General features: G+C 41.4%; 1 protein-coding gene across 1 annotated transcript; it reads right to left on the bottom strand.

The window, feature by feature from the left end:
- Positions 1-247: 247 nt before the first annotated feature.
- On the bottom strand, positions 248-24,175 carry LOC137544039 (aquaporin-2-like). Its single transcript, XM_068265108.1, has 4 exons — positions 23,813-24,175; positions 11,819-11,983; positions 6,854-6,934; positions 248-460 (listed from the first exon to the last, which is right to left on the bottom strand). The coding sequence occupies exons 1-4, from the start codon at positions 24,173-24,175 to the stop codon at positions 248-250; spliced, it is 822 nt and encodes a 273-aa protein (XP_068121209.1).

Raw genomic sequence — 24,175 nt, 5'->3', positions numbered from 1 at the left:
ACTAGGTAGATGGTACGCATCATAGATGACAGGCATATAAAGTATACTTTCCCCTAAATATCTCAGCGAGGGCTGGGGGCTGCCCAACAAGGTTCAAGATGTATTTACAAGTCCAGGTCCTACAGCAATTCCCTAAAAGGTTCAACTCATAATATGGCTGCCACACCTGGAAATACAGCCTTGATACAGTAACATATTCTGTTGATTTAGATTGTCAGTGTATTGGTTTATGCTTGCTGCATTGCTGTTATGATTTTTCTGTACTATTTGAGAAATTGTTAATGGAATTAAGTTCCACTGAGTACTTGCGGTGCTCCTCTCTCTCTTGCTCATGTTCGGGGTCGAAGCTGTTATTCAGAATAGACAGTCTGTCCAAGAGATTTTTTTCAGGTGGCATGAGAAGGTAATTATAGATCAAGGCGCTAAAGATTGCTCCGCACATGGGACCGACCCAGAAGACCTGTGGAAAAGCAGAAAAAAAGAAATTAATTTCTCGTAACTTAAGCTTTATAGCTCTTTCCTCTTGATCTGGAAAATAAAGTTAACTGAATTTCATGCCATCAGGTTACTGTATTGAGTTTAAATTTGAGGATTCCACTTTTAACTATTTGCTAAATTTTTTCAATTAATACAGTAAAACCCCCATTATCCGGCTTCAATGGGAATTGGCTGATGCCGGACAAGTGTAGTTTCTGGTTGCTTGAGAGTCAATGTTAAAAATAGGCTTGCTAAAACAGTACAATACCTCACATTGTATACTTACCATAAACTCTGTATTCATGTTGAAATGCCACTAATTAACACAAATCCGGTACAAAGGACAGACTTAAAGTTAACCCCAAAACGATGATGGGGGGAAGGGACAGAGAGGTATGTTCCCTGCTGCATGACATGCCTCTGTGTCTCCCCCGCACCGCTCTCTAACCCCCAGCGCTGCACTGGGGGCATTCCTGAAAACCATCCCCTGCTGTCATTGGGCAGCTCTGTCTCACCCCAGCTGCTCCCCGCCTCCTGCATGCTTCTCTGTGTGAGACATACAGATTGGTGCTTCCAGCTTCATGACCCCAGGGGTCACGGAAATGAGAACAGAGAGGATTGCGGCAACCTGATCCAGCCAACCCCCCCTTTCCCCCGGATCAGGTAGCATGTTTTGTTTTAGGTAAAATTCCCACCTCTGAATCACTTTAACTTAATGTAACAGAGGTTTATTACTGTATAAAAGACGTGTAAAAGTAGATTTTTACATGCTGCAAGGACGGAATTTTTTTTCTGGTTTCCTGAGACTTCTGGTTAAAGTGGACCTGAACTGAGAAATCCTCTCTGTTCTAAAAGATACACAGCATAGTAACCTTTAAAGGACAACAAAAGTGAGAGGTATATGGAGGCTACCATATTGTTTTCCTTTTAAACAATGTCAGTTGCCTGACAGCCCTGCTAATCTATTTGGCTGTAGTAGTGTCTGACTCCAGGAACTAGCATGCAGCTAATCTTGTCAGATCAGACAATAATGTCAGAAACACGTGATCTGCTGCATGCCTGTTCGGGGTCTATGGCTAAAAGTAATAGAGGCAGAGGATCAGCAGGATAGACAGGCAATTGGTAATTCTTAAACTAAATAAGACAGAGGCGCTTATCGACAGAGGCGCTTAATTTGAATCCTTGTGCAGATTGTTTGATACTCCTCCCTATATTGCCTGATGAAGCGGGGTTGAACCTGCAAAACGCTTTGCATTTCTTTTTGGAGTTCCTAATAAATGTGTTTGACTGTCTGAATCGCAGTCGTTGTCGTGTCTGCTTGAGGGAGGTAAGACCACCACTTCCTCCTTCAATTTTGCCATTTAAGTTGGTTTTTAAGCTCATTTAATCTAATCTTATACTTTTGGCGCCTCTGTTCATTGTATACAATGTAAATAAAAATGGCAGCCACCATACCTGTCACTTCATTTGCCCTTTATACAAAAAAACATGTATTTGTTACAGCTGATACAAATTCTAAAATAAATGTGCACAGTTTCAACTTCCTGAGTTATGCAAGCAGACATATTGTTTACAGCCTGTGCTTTCAAATGGGCTTATCTGCCATAGGCAGTCATGTGACACAGGGAAGGGATCAAATTACAACTAGTGATTAGACACAACTGAGGGGAATTACACAGGCTAAACTCTTAAATACATACAGGGTGCATTTCTGTTATGTTTTCCTTGTGTCCTGTGCAAGAGTTCAGGTCCACTTTAACTGAGTTCTGTATAACTGGTTTTTTTGTTTTGCTATAATATCAAACAGCACCATATTGAAGAGTTAAAATGAGCATATGATGTCTTTGAAGCATTAAAATTCTTATAGGTGGATAGGGCTTAAAATGCCATAACATGCTCCTTGATCAATAATAGAAATGTAAGCATTATTAATGATGGAGTGGGGAAGAGATGTCACCAGACTGCAGAAGAGCACTGTTTACACACAGTGGCTACTGGGAGACACCATAGAATGTTATCTTGTTGTGTGAAGATACATTATTTCCAGCTGGCTCCTGCTTCTGTTTTTACCCACTGCTGATGGTCACCTGGCTTTTTTAATAAGATGTGGCATGGGCCCTAGGCAACTGCTCTGGTTTGTCTTGTGGATGATCTGGGCTCTGTCTGGACTACACAGTTTTTTGCCCACAGACTCTGTATGCAACCAAAACCACTGTCTGAGCTGGCACCTTTCACAAAATAGTTTTGACAGATATTTAATCAGAAGGGTTGCTAGAAATCACTGGCCCCTTAGCATAATTTTTGTTGCCCCCCCCCCCCCCAAATATCAGTATTTTGGTTGCCTTGGTACCCCTCCCCCATAGTAGTATAAGGTACATTTTCTGCCCCCCTTTCCCTCTGATAGTGATGTTAGGTAATCTTTATCCCCCCTGATAGTAGTATTACATTTTGAGCCACCTCTTTGGTTCCTTCTCAGAATAGTAGTATTAGATGGCCTTTGTGCCCCCTCATCAATCCCTCCAACCTTTGTGTTCCCTCATCACTTCCCCTATATAGTAGTTTTAGGTAGCTTTTCTGATGGGGCACTTACCCCAGTTAGTAATAGCAGGTAACTTTTGGGCTCCCTATCGACTCTCCATGCCTCAGTAGTATTGGGTAATGTTTTGCTGATTTTTTTTTTTATTATTAATTTTATCCTTTATGCATTTTAAATGGAAAATGAGAAAAAATACACTATTTCTCCCTTTCCATCCACAACAGTTTCAAAATAAACAATGCTACCATAGATAAGACCCACACTTATATTTGCCCATTTATCCTGGTTATCCCAACATTTAAATTATCTCCCTAGTACAATGTATGGGGATAATATATTATTTGGAAATAAAGGTATATTTTCTATATTGTGAGTTTTGTTTTCTCATTGTACCCTAGCAATAATTGCAAGCCATTATTTGCAAAAAAATAACATTTATATACCCTCATGGCATATATATTTAAGAAGCTGAGTCCCTAAGTTAACAATTTATGTATTCTATTTTAAATTCTGTCTGTAATGCTGGGGGGTCATACTTTCTGACCACCCAGCGAAACAAGGCTAAATAGCTGGATAATGGAAGAGGCTCCACAGATGGACACAGGAGTAATAAACAAGGGAGCAACTGCAGCTCTGGGCCACCTATCAGGCTAGATGCTATGTGATCCAATACACAACAGATGTAGTCAGTAACACGCTTGGGTCATACTTGTTAAATCAGATGTCAGTCATATTGGAAGGATTAGGCAGATTCGTAGTCGAGAAGCAGGCAAAGGTCGGTACACAATACAATATTACAATAATATAATACTGACTGACTAGAGTACATATATAGCGTGCTGTTGCGCAATATATGAAATGTAGCTCTCAAATAACTCACTAGCTAAAGCACAAGTAATGACAGTTAACAAGACAGACAACAGACAGACAGACGGAATGCTCAGCCAATCTAGTCGCTGTTTCAGTGACGGCAACATTCACACTGAGATAGACAAGACTAATAGGTAGGAGCGAACTAATGGCAACCGCTGCTATAGTTCGTCCTCAAGAACAAGGCTAGAAGGAATACTACCAGTCACCAACGTGGTGCTGGCAGAATCTAACTATCAGGATTAGAAGGACTTCACTGACCCCCGCAGGTCAGCAAACATCCAGCAGACATGACAATACAGAGCAAGGCATTATAAATTTACAATAACAACTTTCACAACATAGACCCAATGACAACTCAGAGAGCTGAACACTATGTCGGGCGGGGTATGAAATGGGAGGCAGACTTTTATGCTGGCATCAGCCAATGGATGCAGTTATGCAAATTACCACACAGCTGAATGGTAATCATTCAATCCTGAGCTGGCTTGATTACCATTTGCTAGCTGGCTGTGAATGCAAAGGACCCCCATAAGAAATACATGCAGTATTATGTAACAACATGCATGCAGGAAATCCAGGGCTATCTGGCCGCAGCTCAGCTGCAACAAGCAATTGGTGGAATGATGACAGCATCCTGAGCTGCCCAGAACTGCAGAGCGATTGCAAATGACAATGAGACTTATTTCGAATGAACAACCGAATGCAAGCAGATAAGCCAGAACTGTCCGTTTGCAGCTCCACTGCAATGGACAGAACACGCTACAGGAGGGATACTTACACTGTCACTTTGTTTTCTTTTTACAAGATTTTTATTTTGGTACAGAATATACTGTATGAAGATAAACATTGTATTGAGTTTGATTTAGTTTGTCACAGTTTGTCACAAAAAAGAATTCACAAGACATAGGCCTCAACCCTTAAACACCCTAAAACCTATTCTACAACTTATCTCAGATAAAATAATACCACTTATTACTTTGACAAATTATTTTTTTTAAATAATGGATTGAGTTTGTCCATAATTAAATTTTATGTGACAGGTGTCCAAGCTATAAGATGCATCAAAATGTATTCTACAACTCATTATGATTAAAATGAGGTCACATATACGTCATTTTAATATCAAACTGGATGCACAGCAATCTGTTATTCTCAAGGTGCGCCTCTGGCTTTCTTGCTCTTAGTTCAGATAGGGGCTGGCTAGTTATACGAGTAGGTGATGGGTGGTTAGGGTTAGGCATAGTTAGTGAACGGTTTAGGTGAGAGTTAGGGCACAGTGGGTGATAGAATATCGGTTAAATTACCAATATTCTACTATTGTGGAGTAGTTGAAGGGTGGTTAGGGTTAGGCATAGTTAGCGGAGGGTTCATGTGAGAGTTATCACACCCGTGCAGCTCAACTGGTTAATTATCAGCTCTGCTGAGACACTGATTATCTTGCTTGTGAATGTTTGTGGTTTTCTGCTAAACAAGTTCTGTTGGTGGGCAGGGTTGGGAAGCCCTGCTCTAGAGGGCATTACACCAGTGCAATAGAAAGTTCTATTAAAAAAACAACAACAGAGGAACACTACCTAGTTGAAATGTATTTAATAATAATATCAAAGGGTAATGAGCTTGAACTTAGAGACACCATGTCCCCAAGGTTGAACACATCACCAGTGGGCATGGAATGAGTCCTGCCATTTTTCAGGCCATGCTTTCCCTTTTCCTTACTACACAAGAGCAATGCTCTTTTATATTTGTTAAATTAATTTTTTGGAACGCCTCTGTTCTTTGCTCTTTTTGTGTTAAAACGTTCCTATGGTTTCTGGCGGCACTGATAGTTTTACTTATGAGATTGTTCATGGACTTCAAAAGCATAGTTGAATAGCCTCATATTTGCTGGACTGTGCTTTGCTTTTACAGTGACTGAGAGTTTGGAATGATTAAAAAGAAAGTTCTGCTTTTGCATTTTGCGTGTTACTGCTCCCCTTCATTTAAAGGAGTTTGACTATACATTGCACAGCATAGTTCAAAAAAGGACATAAAATACATAAAAGGAACAAAGCACACTATTCAGCAGATAAAACCTTTAACACAGCTGAAATACGTGAATACAATGCACCAATATCAGTCCACAGTGAATACAGGAGTATTGGACTCTTGGGAACGGGATGGAAACAGCAGAACTCCACCCTTGGCCAGGACCAGCGGCAACTTCTGGGACATTAGTGATCTGACTGCAAGTCTGCTTTACCCCTTTAAAAGAACATCCAACCACATCATCACCCGCTACATCCCTGCACACCTTTAACCACACCTAATCAAGTTAATGCTCCCTTTTCATATTAAAGCGGACCCAAACCAAACATTTTCTTAATTCAAAGTATTTATTTGCACCACTCTGACACATACAAAGATAAATAAACACTCCTTCAAGCCTATGAGCATTTCAGTGACTGCTTTTCACCCTTCTCTTTTCATTACTAGGGTTATACAGGGGGCAGCCATTAGCAATTCCTCCTTTGCCGGACACCTTCTACTTCACCAGTTTGCCGGATTCTGTCCCGGCAATATGAAAGGAAGGGAGGGGTTCCTCTAATAAGTGTAAAATATTTTATATTTGTCATCATGCAGCTGAAAAAAGGCTGCTATTTATTATTATAATTTAGAAAATAGATTTTATTTCTGAAATCTTGTATTTTTAATTTGGGTCCACTTTAAATGGCTGGGGCAGAAAGGTTGGGGCATGCAGAAAACTGCAGCATGTGACACGCAATTCAGATGCAGCCTATTGCAATTCCGCAGTGGGCAAATGGCCACATAGGTCCTTAATGCAATGCTAGGCAGCTAAACAATACGTATTTTTCCAAAGAAACAATTTTTATTCTAAAATTGCCTAATGATTTTGCTGCGTTACCAGAGAAAATAATCTTAAGAACAGTTCTTTTCAAACCCTAATGTTGAAACGGCTTCAAATATTCTTACCCAGTGTGATTCAAAACTTCCCGTAATTATAGCGGGGCCGAAAGACCTTGCTGGATTCATGGAGCAACCAGTAAAATAAATCTGAAAAGAAACCACAGAAGAACATAATAAGATTCATTACATTTCTCTCATGTACAAACCAGTAAATTAAGCATTGGATTTATTTCTAAAGTTTGCTACTCTCCAAGGGCACCTCTTCTGTTTCAATAACTTTTTTTTTTCTTTAAACAAGAACAACATGAAAATTTGTACAAAACGATTACACATAACGTTGCAGATTTTGCAGGCTTAAATTACGTAGCCAGGCAACTCTAACATAGTTATCAAGGGAAACAAGCAGTCCCTAGCTATCTGGGAATTGCCCTTCTAGAAGGGCGACTGAAAGACAGATCACAAATTTCCATCATGGCTATACTATCCAACCATTTAGAAAACACAGAATCTGGGCACCAGGTTAGCTTACTAGCAATTCACCACTTTACTTCATCCCTAGCATAAAAAGACATACAGCAAGGTGTGGACGGCCTGACAGCTGTTTCGCAGGTAACACTTGCTTCTTCAGAGGACTTTGTCTGTGGCATCTGAAGAAGCAAGTGTTACTCGAGAAATGGCTGTCAGGCCGTCCACACCTTGCTGTTTGTCTGTTTATGCTGGCATGAAATAAAGTGGTGAAATGCTATTGAAGCTTGCATGGTGCCTGGATTCTCTGTTTTCTAATTGGTTGGATGATTGATCTGGTTTTCTGGGGGCACAGAGACTCTTGCCTCATGCCTAACCAAGTGCTATTAAAGTAAAGTGAAAATAAACTTATGAGACAATGAATTGTATGTATAGTACAGCTAAGAAATAGAACATTAGTAGCATAGATATGAGTCTTATATTGTTCCGAGTACAGGAAGAATTAAGAAATTTCACTTGTTATCTATGCAAAAGAGCTTCTCTGAGCAATTCTATTTTCTGAAACTTATCTCAACCTGTCTCTTACTGTTTTTTGTTTATTTAAAGGTAGGGTTCACGGAAAATAAAAATACTAATCCACTTACCTGGGGCTTCCTCCAGCCCGTGGCAGGCAGGACGTGCCCTCGACGCCGCTCCGGAGGCTCCCGGTCTTCTCCGGTGGCTCACCCGACCTGGTCAGGCCGGCTTCCAGGTCGGGCTCTTGTGCACTCCAACGTGCGTCCAGAACTACCGCGCCTGTGCAGTACAGTCCGTAGGACGTCCGATGACGTTAGAGCGACCGCGTGAGACGCATGTTGGAGTGCACAAGAGCCCGACCTGGAAGCCGACCTGGCCAGGTCGGGTGAGCCACTGGAGAAGACCGGGAGCCTCCGGAGCGGCGTCGAGGGCACATCCTGCCTGCCACGGGCTGGAGGAAGCCCCAGGTAAGTGGGTTAGTATTTTTATTTTTTTTATCTCCGTGGATCTTCCCTTTAAGGTTTTTTTTGCCAGGAGGTTTAAAGGGTCATTAGCTCTGCTCTGTTTCATATTTTAAAATGCAGAGTGTAGTTTGAAAACTGCAAATTAGAGAATGATGCAATGTTATAGAAAAAACATATATATAACTGAAAATAAAAATATGATAGTCTTTTCTTTGCTACTAATGCTCTATTAATTATCTGTACTACACATACAATTCATTTGCTTCAGTGTCAATTTAAAGAGACTCTGTAACAACAATTTCAGCCTTATTTCTTCTATCCTATAAGTTCCTATACCTGTTCTAATGTGGTCTGGATTACTGCAGCCTTTTCTAGTTGCACAGTGGCTGTATTATCTCTGTTATCTAATCTAATCTTCTTTCCTCTGACAGCTTTGTCGGGCTCAGACACTCAGGCAGGAATGTGCTGGTCTGCTTGTGATAGGATAGAAGCTATACACACCCTCTCCACGCCCCCTGCAGGCTCTGTGTGAGTCACAGACTAAGCTTCTCTCAGCCTATCACATGCCATGTCTTTTGTTTGTAAACACTGCCTAAAACTGGCAATTACAAGCCAGGATTGCAGCAGGGAGGGGCAGAAACAGCACAGAGGGGCACAGGAGAACATAATGAATAGAATGGTATGCTTTTTATCGTAAGAATTTTAGAGTACAGATTCTCTTTAAGACTCAGCACCTACATTCAAGGAGGTCTTTGGATATAATCCTGACCTCACCCCAGAAAGGAGGACAGCCTAAGGATAGTAGAAGAAAAGAGAAAGGAAGGAAGAAGAGTGAAGTAAGTAGGTCAAAAAAGAAGGTCTGCAGGCCAGGACCGGGACCCTAACCCCCGGAGGAACATAGACGTACCTACTTTATATCGGAGGGAAAACAGGGGGGGGGGGCACACAGCTCCATATACTTGAACACAGTAAAAAGTTATATATATATATATATATATTACTTTTAAGTTACCCCACACATTGGCAGCCTGAAAGTTTGGACAGTAGAACAGAACAGCAGTTAATATTTTTAAAGTTGAATTCAGAGCTGCCTAACAATTATACTTAATGACCTATGCCAGAATTTACCATTAACATCTGCAAGTGATTTCTCTTATGACTGGGTATTTTGGCTAGAATTACAGGTCACACAATCCCTTCTTGCAGCAGAACTTTTAGGGCCCATTTCCACTAGAACGAATCTGCATGCATTTCCTGCATGCAGATTTGCATAGACAATACAAACATATCCAGTGATCTGTGGGTAGGACTGACCTAGACACATGTTTAGACTCGACAAGGGATGGAGGAGAATCAGACCAGCATAAAAGTGGGAGGGGTGAGACTGCACTTTTCTAACATGTGGATTTCAGAAGAGAGTACAGTCTCTGTGAGAGGAAACGCAAGACTGCCTAGCTATGAAAGTTGTAAGGTACACTCATCCAAACCACATCACTCTTAACAATCATGTTTTGATCATCACTGTGGGAAACAAGTGCTATATAGACATGTCGCTCAACTATTGCATGTAGTGGTCAAATGGAGAGGGGCGGAGGGACAATGAGGAAGTGCATAATAGACCGACATCCAGCAGGTGGGGTATGAGCTAGAACATTGTGCTCATACGTCACTTGTTCATCGGTGTCACTTCTGGCGTGTCGGATCTCTAAACAATGTCATAGGTCACCTATGGCGCGCTTCTGGCACGTACATAAGGCCGAACATATTGTTGATTACTGCAAGAGCTTTGACACTTAGAGATTATACAAATATAATCACTGTGACAAGAAAGCAGTTTCCATGGTATACTTTGCTTTTGTTACAACTGCCTAGCGACAGTTTTCTAATGCTAGTATCCAGTATTGTGCATGATGCTGTATTCTGTCATCTGAAACACAGATGTATAAAGTGGATTAACATGAAGAGACAGCAGATGGGAGCCAGAAGTGCAGACAGCAAAGCCCAGTATAACCTGCACAGCCCAGGGGCAGACATCTGTGCCATGGATCTCAAGGTGAACCTCACACCTACAAGGCATCCTATCTTGGTTGAACTGACTGTCTGTGACCATGGAAACAGATGTGACACCGTCATGGATACAGGTTAGTTATTGGCAGATTCAGGGCCCGTTTCCACACAGTGCCAGCATGCATCTTGCGAGACACAGTGCCGGCACAGCTGTGACGCGAGATGCCTCCGATTCCCTCTAGCCATGCCATGCACAGCTATAAGGATTTGGATGCGTAATGCAAACAAATGCAGCATGCCGTCCAGTTTTTGCCCGCATGGGAATTGTACAGCAGCCTATTGTTTTCAATAGGCTGCGTTTTCCTGTCCGATTCACATATGGGAAAACACAGTGAATTCACAGCAGTGGAAACAGGCCCTTAGGGGAGGACAGCCAAACGTGAGGATATAAGCTGTGAAATAGATTTTGGGTCCAGGATTTGAATATCAGCTCTCAGTGAGACAGCTAATTTCGGTACAGTGCTGAGACCTGTATTTGGACTCTGCCATAAGCTACAATGAGAATTATGGCTATAAGGGCCTGTTCACACCTTGAAAGCGCTTGTGCAATAAATCTTTATGGGAGGGTTTCATAGCAGCGCGTTTCGTCTGCTTTCTGAACAAAGCGCTGCCTGTAGCATTTTTGGGGCGATTTGCCTATAATGGTAGGTATAGGAAAATCGCAAAATGCTTAAAAAAGCGCTTGGTATAGTGATTTCCCCAGTGCTTTTAAGAATAAATATATTGTATTTATTCTTTTCTGGGTCAAAGAGTTCACTTCCTGACTTGCGTCAGGACGTGAACAAACAAATTGCTCTGCAAAAGCGCTTAGAAAAGCAGTTTAAAAAAATAGCAACGCGCAGGTAAGCGTTGGTAGGCACTTAAAAAACACTAACAAAATCGCAAAACGCTGGTCTCAGCGATTGCGATTTTAGATGTGTACAAAGCCTCACAGCGCTCACTAACTAATTTGAGCAGCAGCCCAACTTACAGATTAAATGGGGTAATTCTGCCGCCGGCAATTACACAGTCAGAATAAATATTAGGTAGTAAGAAGGGGAATAGTTTTTAACATAAGCAGGAGAATAGCTACAGCAGGGTAAGCTGTCTTTCAGCTTCCCACTGCACCCTACCTGTGTCCCCTGGCTTGTGGAGCAGAGCGTGCAAGCAACGTGTCAACGGTGCAGTGATCAGGGATTCTTCCTGTGTGGCAATCACTGTGTCTCATATCTATGACGCCATCTAGTGGAGCCCTGCGACACAGCTGTACCATCCTTGGGGCACATCTGGCTAAGAGGAGAGGGGATGACTTGTATTGAAGTACATCTGGCTACTGTGGAGGAGGCTATACTGGGGGGGGGGGGGGGGCTTATATGCGAGTCAATCACTTTTTCCAGGTTTCTGAGTGTAAAGAGGGTACCTCGGCTTATACACGGGTCGGCTTATATGCAAGTATATATACGGTATATATACATATATTGGAAATAATTTTTCTGCTCTGGTACATAGTCTTCAAAATGTGTTGATTTGTGTTACATACCCCAAGTAAATGTCCCAAAACAACTGAAAGACCGATGGATATCGCTGGGATTCCTACATTGTCTGTTCGTCTAATGTCTGTAGTCCCAAAAACACACAAGACAAGCTGCATGGTAAGGAAGAGTTCCACTGCAACAGCCTGGCCAGCAGATGTACCATTAGCGATCTGGGGATATAGGAAAAATACAGCATTAACACGACTAAACAACTTTCTCTCAACTCCTTATTCATGATATAGTTATGCCTGGCTTTATCCCAAAGTAATGTCAACAGCCATGCATACATATGCAATACACAGTCAGAAATCATTGTTCTGCTTACAATCAGTGTAGCTTGCACACTAAAGCTTGCTAGTGTGTTTAATTGACAAAAACCTTATTCTTTCTCCCTCCTATAGATCAAACAACAGCCTGCAGGCAGCTGAGCATTCAGAATATTGCAGCTACCCATCTACTCAGTGACCAGTGGTGTAATAATAGCACCATCAAACTGTGGGGCTACAGGTTGCCCACTCCTCCTCCTCCTGCAGATTAATTGCAGTGGGGCAGTGTAAAATGTATACTGCCCAGCTTCCAATGTGTGTCACGTGACAAGTATGTAGCATAGAATAAAGGCAGCCATACACTGGTCGATGTGCCATCAGATCGACCAGCTGACAGATCCCTATCTGATCGAATCTGATCAGAGAGGGATCGTATGGCTGCCTTTCCTGCAAACAGATTGTGAATCGATTTCAGCCTGAAACCGATCACAATCTGTTGTGGTGGTGCTGCCGCCGCTCCCCCCGCCGGTATACATTACCTGAGGCTGGCTCCCGGGCGTGATGTCCCCGTCATGTGGCACCTCCGGCTCCGGCATCCGCATAGAACTTAAGCTATCACACCAGTGACAGCGGAAGTTCAAATAGAGCGCCCTCTAGTTGTACTTCCGCTGTCACTGGCATGACAGCGGAAGTTATACGAGGATGCCGGAGGCGCCATGACGGGAGCAGTGACGGACGGGATGCCCGGGAGCCAGCCTCAGGTAATGTATACCTGATCGGATCGGCCGCCGCTAGCGACGCGCTCCCTACCCGCGGGCGATCGAGGGTAATTTCCCGCACGGCGCGATCGACGGACCGATCCGATTTCGGGAGGAAATCGGATCGGCGGGTGCGTGTTGCGCGAACGATTGGCAGCAGATTCGATCCCAGTGATCGAATCTGCTGTCGAAACTGCCGCAAATCGGGCCAGTGTATGGCCACCTTAAGTGATTACTAGAAGGGAGAGGAAAAGGTATTGTAAATGTTACACCATAGCTCCAAACTGACCCTCTTTTGGTAACTAAACTGAAATCTATTGGAAATCTGTTCCTAGTGTGTGGCACACATCAGATAGATTCCTGTCAGATTCAACTTGACAGGCATCTGACAGAAATCTATCTGATGGTTGAATCTGCTGCAAATCTATAAGTGTATGGCCACCTATAAGTGTATGTGTCCCTCTTTCTTATCTCAAAAAGTTTGGAGGTAGGGTTACACTGCTTTGCTGTGTATACTTCTCAAAGAAGGGGGAGGATGCAGAAGGTGGGGGAGGTATGTATGATTGGACCCCATGCCAACTGACAATTTTCTTTGGGGGCCTGGGGGATGCTATGTTATGTACTTATATGGATGCAGGGGATAGTAAAAATAAACCTATTAACCTTTTCTGGTTTTTCTCTTTCTTAACAGAGTCCTTTCTTAGAAATCATTGTAGTAAACCTAGTCCATTTTTATAAAGGGGAAATCTTGACTGTAATTCTACTTTAACAATAACCAACGCTTTTGTCTTTAATTTGCATTTTTGTTTTCATTCATACAGTACCTGTGTATATTTATCAATGATTATCTATCTATAGGTGCCCGTTAAAGATACAATTTTTTCATCAGATGTAATCTTAAGACGCGATATTTACATTCGGAAGGTAATTACTGATTGTTCCAATAAACGTGTTGATTTGATCGTAAGATACAAAATTTGGATCGACTAAATGTTCTGTTCCAATCGACCATAGAATTGTTTTACATTTCGCTACACACTGCACAATTTTCTGTACGATTCGATCATAAAAATTGTGTCTAAAGATCGCATCTGATGAAAAAAAATGGTACTGTAAATGGGTATCTTATCTTTCATCTGGACAGAGCTATACCCAAATATCAGGATCCTCCATCCCATTAAGTATCCATAGTAATGGGAGTGAGGATGGTCAGAGTTAGGGATCCTTGGTGTTAAGTGTCAGGTCAATGTTAGGTTTAGTCTGGTCATTTTTGGTCTTTATTAAGCTAGACACATACACAGGTTGTTTATGACCTGATATGACAAGCAATCAATAACTTCATAATCTCAATTTGATTTGGCAATAGTGGTTTATTCTACCACTTCCACAATTGAGAATTAATGACACCACTAGGGTTGTATAGCTTGATGCAGTGGAACATTGTAATGGTCAGCCCACTGCTGCTCCTCAACCTGCTCCTCTGATGGAGACTTCCAACACGCCCAATCACCCTTTCAATTGATTAACTACTGAAACTTTATTGAAAGTTGAATGGCCAGGCATAATTGGGGCAATAGATTGCTGTTCTCGCTTTTCAGCACTGGGTCCCCGTTTTGTATTCCAGCAAGGGGACTATCTGCACAGAGTTTGTATGTTCTCCCCGTGTCTGTTTGAGTTTTCTCTGGGCACTCCGGTTTCCTCCCACATTACAAAAACATACAGATGTGATAATCTGCTTCCCCCAAATTGTCCCTAGACTACGATACATGCACTACACAATACATACATAGACATGTGACTGTGGTAGAGGGGCAGTTAAGTGACAAGACGGTATACTGTGTACAGCGCTGTGGAAGATGTCAGCGCTATATAAATACTAAATTATAATAATAAATAATGTGATTGAACTGATTAGAAAAAACAGGATACGTGTGTGGCCACCATCCTGACTCTAATTAAAATACTATAGCATTAGGTTACATTGCTTGATAACAAGTGTTCACACCTAACCTAATTACAGTGCTTTCAACTGGGACGTACTTCGTAAACGATATCATTACATGCACCTTATTATTATTTCACAGCATTCTCAATTTTACTATACACCTTACAAAAGTCTATCAGGAGAATATTTCCTGTGATGAAGATACAGAATTCCCATTTCACTTGTCCATATAGTAACTAATCATACTATAGGTTACCGTATTTTTGGGACTGTAAGACGCTCCTGACCATAACCACTTCAGGACTAGAGCAATTTTCACTTATCAGCACTGCTCCCTTTCATTCGTCAATAACTTAATTACTACTAATCACACATTGTTTTTTTCAGGACAAATTAGGCTTTTAGTGAGTTATATTTTTGTTTAGTTATTACCTTATTTTCTATGCATTTTAAAGGGAAATTAAGGTAAAAAAATAGAAAAAATCACACTATTTCTCCATGTACATCCAATATAGCTTTGCAATAAACAGTGCTAAGTATAAGTTAAACCCATACATTTTATTTGCTCATCCATCCTGGTTATTACAACATTTAGATTATGTCCCTAGCACAAAGTATGTTAGTAGTTATGGTGTAGCACTCCTCTATAATTTCAATGCGATGTGCCACAGTCCAGCCCGCCATAAACCAGCGTTGTAGTAGTTCCAACAGATAGGACTGGCACCATCAGGTAAGTATTTGCTCTTTTATTCAATGACAGCCATTATAGCGACGTTTCAGGGCAGCCGCCCCTTTATCAAGCTAAGCTGTCTTGCAGTAGAACAAATTTTACCAATACAGATACGCCTTATATACACAACATGTTATACATCAGCCAATCAAATTCAAACACTGTTTACACCAATCATGTGGTCCATCCTCATAGCGGACCTGATGGGGAACTAAATTAATCGGCTCCAATAGGTCCGTTTGAACATGTTCCCACCTCCCTCCCACACTCACCATCAGTCAGAAGGAAAACGGCAGGTCAGGTTGCCGGGGACGCTTTGCTGTTACTCCCACCAGGCCGCCGAACCGGCGGACCTGATGGGGAACCTGCACGCGTGACGTGTGCGGAGGCGGCGGCCGCCGTCCCCGCCCACGTTTCCCAGGCAACAGCAGACGCATGCGGCGAACACCGCCGCTCTGCGCTGCAGATGACAGCAGACCCGTCATGATCCGCCTGGCCAATGGGAGACCCAGAAATGGTAAACAGTAACTATACAATGCATCTATACATGGACCACTTGGTCACAAGACCTAGGAGGAAAGTCAGGTTAGGAAAAGGCTATACATCATACAATATCGCCAGATATTTATCACTGAAATATCACTCAGATGATAGTTTAATTGTTGTGATCTTACGGGGGAATTACCTTATGCCCAGTGGTTTAAAGCCTCTTAAGGGGATAGTGACTACATGAAAAGCATTAATGAGCACTATAATAATCAGTCTACAAGCACACAATCTTCTCTCACTAGAGAGGCATACTGGACAAAAATACATTTATATGAATGGTAATAGATCTAACTCCCGGTTTAAACCCCGGGGTTCCATTGTATCTAATTTTTTGATCCAATAGGCCTCTCTATAGAGTAATCTTTTTATTCTATCTCCTCCTCTATTAAGCACACCCACCTGCTCAATTATCATATATCTTAACTGACTAACTTGATGGTTAGCTTCTTTAAAATGGAAAGCAACAGCCTGATCGACCAAGGATTCCCTAATCGCATGCTTATGTTAAGATAATCTTTTTTTGATCTTCTGGGTCGTTTGACCAATATATAATAAACCACATGGGCATTTAAGCGCATAAACAACATATGTAGAATCACATGTAAAACAACCTTGTAACTTGAATTTAATACCTCTGTGTGGGTGGGTGATAGTGTCACCCTTAATAACTGAACTGCAATGTACACAGTTCATACAGGGAAAAGTACCAATGCGACTGGACCTTGATCGATTCAGGTTGCCACTTCCCATATCAGCGCGGACCAAACGGTCTCTCAAGTTAGGCGCTCTTTTATATGCTATAATTGGTGGTTGTTTAAATTGCTTAATATTGGGAAAACTGTCCGATAATAGATGCCAATGTCTCCTAAATATTTTTGCTACATTTTCACTTTGTGTATTGTACCTAGTAACAAACGGAATTCTCTGACTATTATCCCTTCTAGTTTTACCTCCATGATTGTCTCTCTGTGCTCTATTCCTAGCCACCTCCACTATTTCCTCTGGATAACCCCTATCAATAAATTTAGTGTGCATTTCATCAAGTCTCTGAGTCCTGACTACCTCATCCTCAACTATCCTCTGCACCCTCTGAAATTGTCCCACTGGGACGGACCTTCTAGTAGCCCACGGATGGAAACTCCCAAAATGTAATGGGGAGTTCACATCCATGGGCTTAACATAAAGATCCGTTACCAGCCTACCATCCTGATTTTTGACCATGGTGTCTAAAAAATTAACTTGCTCCGTAGAAGTATGTAGTGTCAGCCTAATATCAGTACATCTAGACATAACCTCTTCCGTAAATTCAAGCAGAGTCGAATGTGGCCCCTCCCACACGCAAAATATATCGTCAATATACCGGAACCACTGGAGTGCATGTCTTTGAAAGGTGGAATTAGAATAAATAAACATCTCCTCGTACACTCCCATATAAATATTTGCGTAGGAAGGGGCCACATTCGACCCCATAGCTGTGCCCCGAATCTGCATATAGTATCGATCCTCAAATCTGAAATAATTGCATTTGAGTACTATCTCTAACAATCTACAGATAAAACCAATCTGCTGTAAGGACATATCTGAAGCAGTTTCCAACATATACCGTACAGCCTCCATCCCGCCCTCATGCGGGATGGAGGTGTACAAACTTTCAACGTCCATTGTGACCAAAATGCAGTCAGCAGTGATCCGAGGCATATTATGCACAATGTTCAAAAACATCTGTGTATCTTTCAAATAAGATTTAAGTGATATTACGTATGGTCTCAAGATTTGATCAAGATATTTGGCTATAGGGGCGAGGACAGAATCTATCCCCGCCACTATCGGCCGACCTGGAGGATTATTTAAGTCCTTGTGTATTTTAGGACACACATAGATAACTGGTGTCATAGGATGAGACTAAACCAAAAATTGAGCAAGTTTCTCATCAATGAGATTCTCAGTTCTAGCTTGTATTATGACTTGATTGATCTTAGCCTGTATGTCCACCAATGGGTCAGATGGTATTGGTAAGTACGTTGTGTTATCCGCCAGTTGCCGTCGAATTTCATTGCAATACATAATTGTGTCCATTACTACCACCGCTCCGCCTTTATCGGCGGGTTTTATGGTGATAGCTGGATTTGATGACAGTTCCTTAATTGCATCCCTTTCAGCTCTGTTTATATTAGATCGAACTTTCCATCCCGTCAGGTTAGATTTTCTGATCAGTGCATCAATTTCATCTTGGACTTTTTTAATGAATATATCTATTATCTGACATGATGTCGGTTGGAATTTGCTCTTAATACGTAAGCCTGTATCTTTCAATGCCAGCATATCCGTGTCAGAGTCCATAGGATGTGCAAATGAGGATGGAGGAGGAATTGCAAAAAAATATTTTAACTTAATTGCACGAAAAAAACGTTGTAATTCAATATCTAATTCAAGTGGATCTGGAAAGTTGGTTGGAGAAAACGACAGGCCATAATTAAGTGCTGATAGTTGAGGTGGAGTCAGGACCACAGAGGAAATATTAATTACAGTCAGTTTTTGGACTGTCTCGGCTGTCGAGATCTCAATCGATCTCTGATGCCTCCTCCTTCCTCGCCTCTTCCTACCGCCCCTCCTTGTCCTCCCAGACCTGTGCCGGGGTCCGAAAAACCCTCCTGGGATGAGCTTGTATAAACATCCGAAGACTCTAACGATCGATCACCCCGTGGCTTTTTTTCCAATGGCCCCCCTTGTTTTGGTCTCCGTGGGGGTCTTGGTCTGTATGAAGGTCTCTGCCATGAGTACACGTATCCCAGATTATAATCATTTTCATCGCGTAGAAACTTGTCTCGTTTGATAGACTCAATCTGTTTTTCATGTGCATCTATAACCGTCATCAGTTCAGAGGAAAATTGTTCATATACCTCAACAGAGGTTAAAGATTTCAATCTCTCCTTCAGCGCTATGCGTTGTGATGTTAATTTGAGGAGTTCCTCTTGGATTTTCTCGATAGTCAGCGTCATAGCATCAAATGACGCTTTATTCCAGATTAATGACCATTTATGACAGAACGGTTTGTCAGATGGAAACATGATTGGTGCTATATTCGATCGCATCCCCCTCGGTATGCGCTTCACACGATGGTACTCTGCCAGAGTTTTAGCGTGTAACTCCAAAGTAGTATATAGTTTAGCCACTTTTATAATGTTCTTACGAATATTCCTCTCATCCGCTACTGTCAGAAATGACACTTCAGTAGATACTTGTGACATGATTCTAAAGGTCTCTTCAGGAGTATAGGAAAAGGTTGACACAAAGTATGGTGACATTATTGTATTTGGAAAAAAGGCGTCATTTTTCTGTTTTGTGTCTTTCGCTTTCACATTGTACACTATCGATGATAGTGCATTTTAAAGGGAAATGAAGGTAAAAAATAGAAAAAACACACTATTTCTCCATGTACATCCAATATAGCTTTGCAATAAACAGTGCTTAGTATAAGTTTAACCCACACATTTTATTTGCTCATCCATCCTGGTTATTACAACATTTAGATTATGTCCCTAGCACAAAGTATGGTGACATTATTGTATTTGGAAAAAAGGCATCATTTTTCTGTTTTGTGTCTTTTGCTTTCTCATTGTACACTATCGATGATTATGAGAGCTTATTTGCAAAAATAATAGTAATATGCCCTCATGGCATACATATTTAAAAAGCCAAGTTCCTAAGGTAAAAATACATGTATTTTCTCTTATATTCTGTCACTTTTTTTTCATTTTATAGGTCTTTTATTTTGAAACAGATTATGCGAAAATGTAATTGCTTTTGATTCAGTTTGTGACTAAAAAGAATACACAAGACATGGGCCTCAACCCTACAACTCTCTAAACTCCATTCTACAACTTATCAGGGTTAAAATGTTACCACATATGTCTCTTGTAGTTTTTCTAAGACTTTCCCAAGTTTGATCATATTTTTGAAAATTACTTTTTTTTATGTTGGATTGAGTTTGAGTTTGTCCCTACCCAATCTTTAAGACACACTAAGGCTTTGTTCACACTACAAATCGCTAAACGCAAAAGCAAACGCTGAGCGTTTTCTGACGTTTTTCTCAATAGGATTTTTAGCGTTTTTTCACTATATGGGATAGCTGTTTTCAGCGTTTTCCAGCGTTTTACAGGAGATGGCTGCTAGCCAGGAAATGGCCACTAGCCAGGAAACAGAGGTGTTTTATGGGTAATCTGCTCTGTCTTGTGGCTAATCTGCTATATTTACTGAGTAAAAGCGATGGAAAAATGCTGATTATTGTGAACAGCCCAGCGCTTTTGGGCGATTTTGAAGCGCCCCTATCTTTAACATTGAAGCGCTAATTGCTCAAAATCGCTCTGAAATGGTGCAGGTTACGAGTTTGCGTTTCAGCTGATCGCTGAAAAACACAAAACACTTAAGTGAGAACAGCCACATATACTTAACATTGACCAAGGGCTTTTCAAATTGCTAGTGATTTCCAGCGATGCTGAAATCAACTGAAAAGCGCTCTAGTGTGAATGGGGCCTTAAATGTATTCTACAACTCTTCATGGTTAAAATGATACTACATATGCATCATTTAATAACAAACTGGTGGTGCGCTCTCCACAAATACACTGGACAAATATATTCATCCAGTTAGGCTTAAGTGGATAAGATGCACCTAGGTTTAGAGGACAAAAACCAGAGGAAAATAAATATATACTAAACCTGGTGCATCCATGGTGAAGGGGCATCTTCTGGATTATGCCCCCTTTGGACCCCTTGTGTCCCCCTTGTACCTCTTGTGTCTCCCTGTGTCCCCCTTGTGTCTGCTTCTGTCCTTGTGTCCTCCTCTGTACCCCTATGTGTGCCCTTGTGTCCTCTATGCCCATTTGTGTCCCCGTGTTCTCCGTTTGCCCCCTGTGTCCTCCTCTTCATGGGCACATTACAGGGACATTGCGGCGGGTTGTAGGTTGGTATCGGCAGGCGGTCACAAGTCGGGAACTCCCTGCATTTGGACTATAAGACACAGTGGCCCATATGCAATTCACTTATTCCTAGGAGATAATTTTCATTTTCTCTTTAAACTAACTTTTCAGCATTTTACAATTGAAAAAGTACCCAAATGTTGGTGAAATAGTACTATCAAATTCATATTGAGTATTTTCTTGCTTGCTGGTAGCTTAAAAGGCATTTTATGAGAAGTTGTGAAAATACCACCTTGGAGAAACCACTGGGCCATATGCAATTCACTTTTTTTACCTGACTTTTCTCCTAGGAGATCATTTTTCATCTTCGACTTAAAATAACTTTCCAGCACTTTTCAATTTAAAAAGTACCAAAAAGTAGGTAAAAAGTACTATTAAAATTATTTTCAGTATGTTCTTGCTTTCTGGTGGCCTAAAAGGCATTTTAAAATTTTTACATAGGAGAAAACTCAGGTGAAAAAGTGAATTGCATATGGGCCAGTGACTTTTTTTCTCCACCTTTGGGGGAGAAAACGTGGGTCTTAATAGTCCGAAAAAATCTGTACTTTTTTCTTCTGCTGCAAGAGCAATGATAATACTGAAGAGGCACACAGTCCTTTTTCTGTATCTCATGAAGCATGTCGCTTGTTGCAGAGCTGCCTCAGCAGTGGATAAGTGTTGCTTTTATACTTTACAGGATAATTAGGAAGAGTGGCAAGTTTTAAAGAATGATATATACATGATATCTGGAAGTTGATTCTTTTTTTGCTACAGCTATGAGATGTTAGAGTAACCCCTGCTGTTCTTACCCGAAGTTGCTTTGCAGGAAGAGACTCAAAGCACTTATAAAATGATTACACTATCTCATGCTAAAGATGATTGGTTAATTTGGTTTTGATTACTGTTTCCAGAAACTCAATAAAATTCTGTTAAGATAAAACAAGATTTCAGTTTTTTGAAAGCTGAAATGTACTGACATCTATGGAGTGTTGTAAAATTAGTATTCAAGGGACACCAACAGGATTTAAAAAGCACCTGAAATGACATGTTGCATGACAAGATCGTGAGTACCGGTACATACTACTCCCACTAAGAACTTGTCTGTGCTCCCTTTCTAATTTTCTATTTTTTCACTGCAAGGCTCAATAAACCAGTGCTTTATTTATGCAGGCAGAAAAGTTGTATTGCAGACCAATAGCCACACGGATCTCCTGAAAGGTAATTGAAAGCCAAAAGACTATCTGACTGAACAAATACTTGCTATAACAAAATAGTAAATGGAAAGTTCTAAAGGTCATTTTTCTCTGTTTGTTGAAACTGAAATTTTACACCTATTTTTAATGGTGCAGTGGGGATGCGATGCTTCTACCGCATCCTACTGCAACGCAAAAAATGACAAACATATGACACTGCGGCACAGTGCACCAATAGGGTCATATGCATAGTGCCGGTCCCCGCACAGTGACATACTTCCTGCCGGGCAGGAAGTACGTTCCTGGGATTCCAGGAAGTACTTCCTGCCCAGCAGGGAGTATGCTGTAATCCACCCTCCTCCATCGTTTACACCAGTGCTCCCCAACCCTGTCCTCAAGGCCCACCAACAGTGCAAGAAACCACAAAACATGCACTGTTGGTGGTATTTGAGGACAGGGTTGGGGAACACTGGTTTACACTACTTTCATCGCCCATAGACTTACATTACACCAAACACCGTGCGTTAAGCGCAGTGCTTGCGGTAACGCGCTGTTGATCTTGTATCAGCTCAGAGACTTCCTGCACAACGCAAGGGACCGCAATAAGTGTTAAAGTCTCCATAGACTTTCATTGCTTTTGCGGCCCCTTGTGGCAAAATAGGGTAACGCAACGCAGGTTTATCCTGCTAGTGTAAAAAGGTGCCTTACAGTTTTTCATCATAGTGCCCCTGTAAAAGGCCATGGGCTCTATTCACAAAAGACCAAAACATTCTATGATTGCAGTCAGTGCACATAAAGTATATAAGGTTTTATGCAATTTACATAGCAGGTTACATAGTTTCTATATGCAACACTTCCGGTGCTTGTGCAAGTGATGCATTCATATACGAGTACGTTATGCAATGACATAAATCCTGGTAAACATAAAGTGAACCCGAGGTGAAAATAAACTGATGAGATAAACAATTGTATCTATGCTCCAACTCCTAAATGTGACTTTTTTTTTAGATATCTCATGGTTTTATTTTGTATTAAAACATTTACAAACTAGATTGAATGTTTTGTTGCCTGTTTAGTGCCAGCGTAATAAGTGTCCCTGAATTAGACAAAGATCAATAGTTCATGTATTTTATCTCCTTCTGCTCTCAGAAGTTGTATTCTGCCAGGAAAACTTTTATGGCTGTAGTTTGCGTATCAGTTGGGCTTACTATGTTCCCGACAAGCTACCGACAAGACAGAAGCTGTCACTTCCATGCCTAAAAATTAACTCTTACAGGCAGCAAAATAAAACACATAAAAGAGCTTGGTTATGAATATGTTTTGCACTGCACAAACACATGTTTAGCTCATCATGTCACATGTCGCCTTGGGTACACTTTAACGTATGCTGTTTGCTCATGCAAAGTTTACCATCCCTTTGTCATTGTAGCCCCATGACACTAGTTTAGCTAGGTTTAAACAATGGTAGACTTACTTTAATATCAACTGCACTCCTCAAAACTATTTACTGCACATTTATATTGCTGTAGGCAGGAAGATGGCTAACTCGCCAGGTCCATACAATTATTGAACATTTAAAGCTCCTCTCACTATGCACTCACCGAGTTGACACCGAAGCTTCCTCGCACTTGGGATGGGGTAAACTCATGGAGCAAGCCAGCTCCAGCCACAGCTCCCAGCATCTGAGCTAGGATGTAGAAAAAGCACTTGAGGACGGAGATTTGTGATCCCACTAGCATGGCTAATGTTACTGCGGGGTTGATGTGAGCCCCACTGATGTGCCCAATTGTTTGCACAAGAGTTGCTATGGCTAGACCAAAGGTCAGTGCGATCTGCAGGACACTGGGCAGCGCTGAGGGCCATGGTAAGGCACTGCCTAAGCCAAAGAATACAAATAAAAGCGTGCCTAAAAATTCAGCAAATACTGCCCGTGCAAAGGGTGCTGAGCACAGAGATCTCAGCAT

The sequence above is a fragment of the Hyperolius riggenbachi genome, chromosome 2, assembly GCF_040937935.1.
Source record: "Hyperolius riggenbachi isolate aHypRig1 chromosome 2, aHypRig1.pri, whole genome shotgun sequence".
Taxonomy (NCBI): Eukaryota; Metazoa; Chordata; class Amphibia; order Anura; family Hyperoliidae; genus Hyperolius; species Hyperolius riggenbachi.
The sequence above is the reverse complement of the archived record's forward strand: the minus strand, read 5'-3'. Positions and strand labels throughout refer to the sequence as shown.

Bases quoted from the DNA above. Each gene is read 5' to 3' on its own strand.
- LOC137544039 (XM_068265108.1), bottom strand. From the start codon at position 24,175: ATGCTGAGATCTCTGTGCTCAGCACCCTTTGCACGGGCAGTATTTGCT. The intron at 6,935-11,818 runs GTATGTAACACA...GTTTCTTTTCAG, and splicing joins TTTTGGGACATTTACTTGGG to ATTTATTTTACTGGTTGCTC. The intron at 461-6,853 runs GTAAGAATATTT...GCTTTTCCACAG, and splicing joins GAAGTTTTGAATCACACTGG to GTCTTCTGGGTCGGTCCCAT.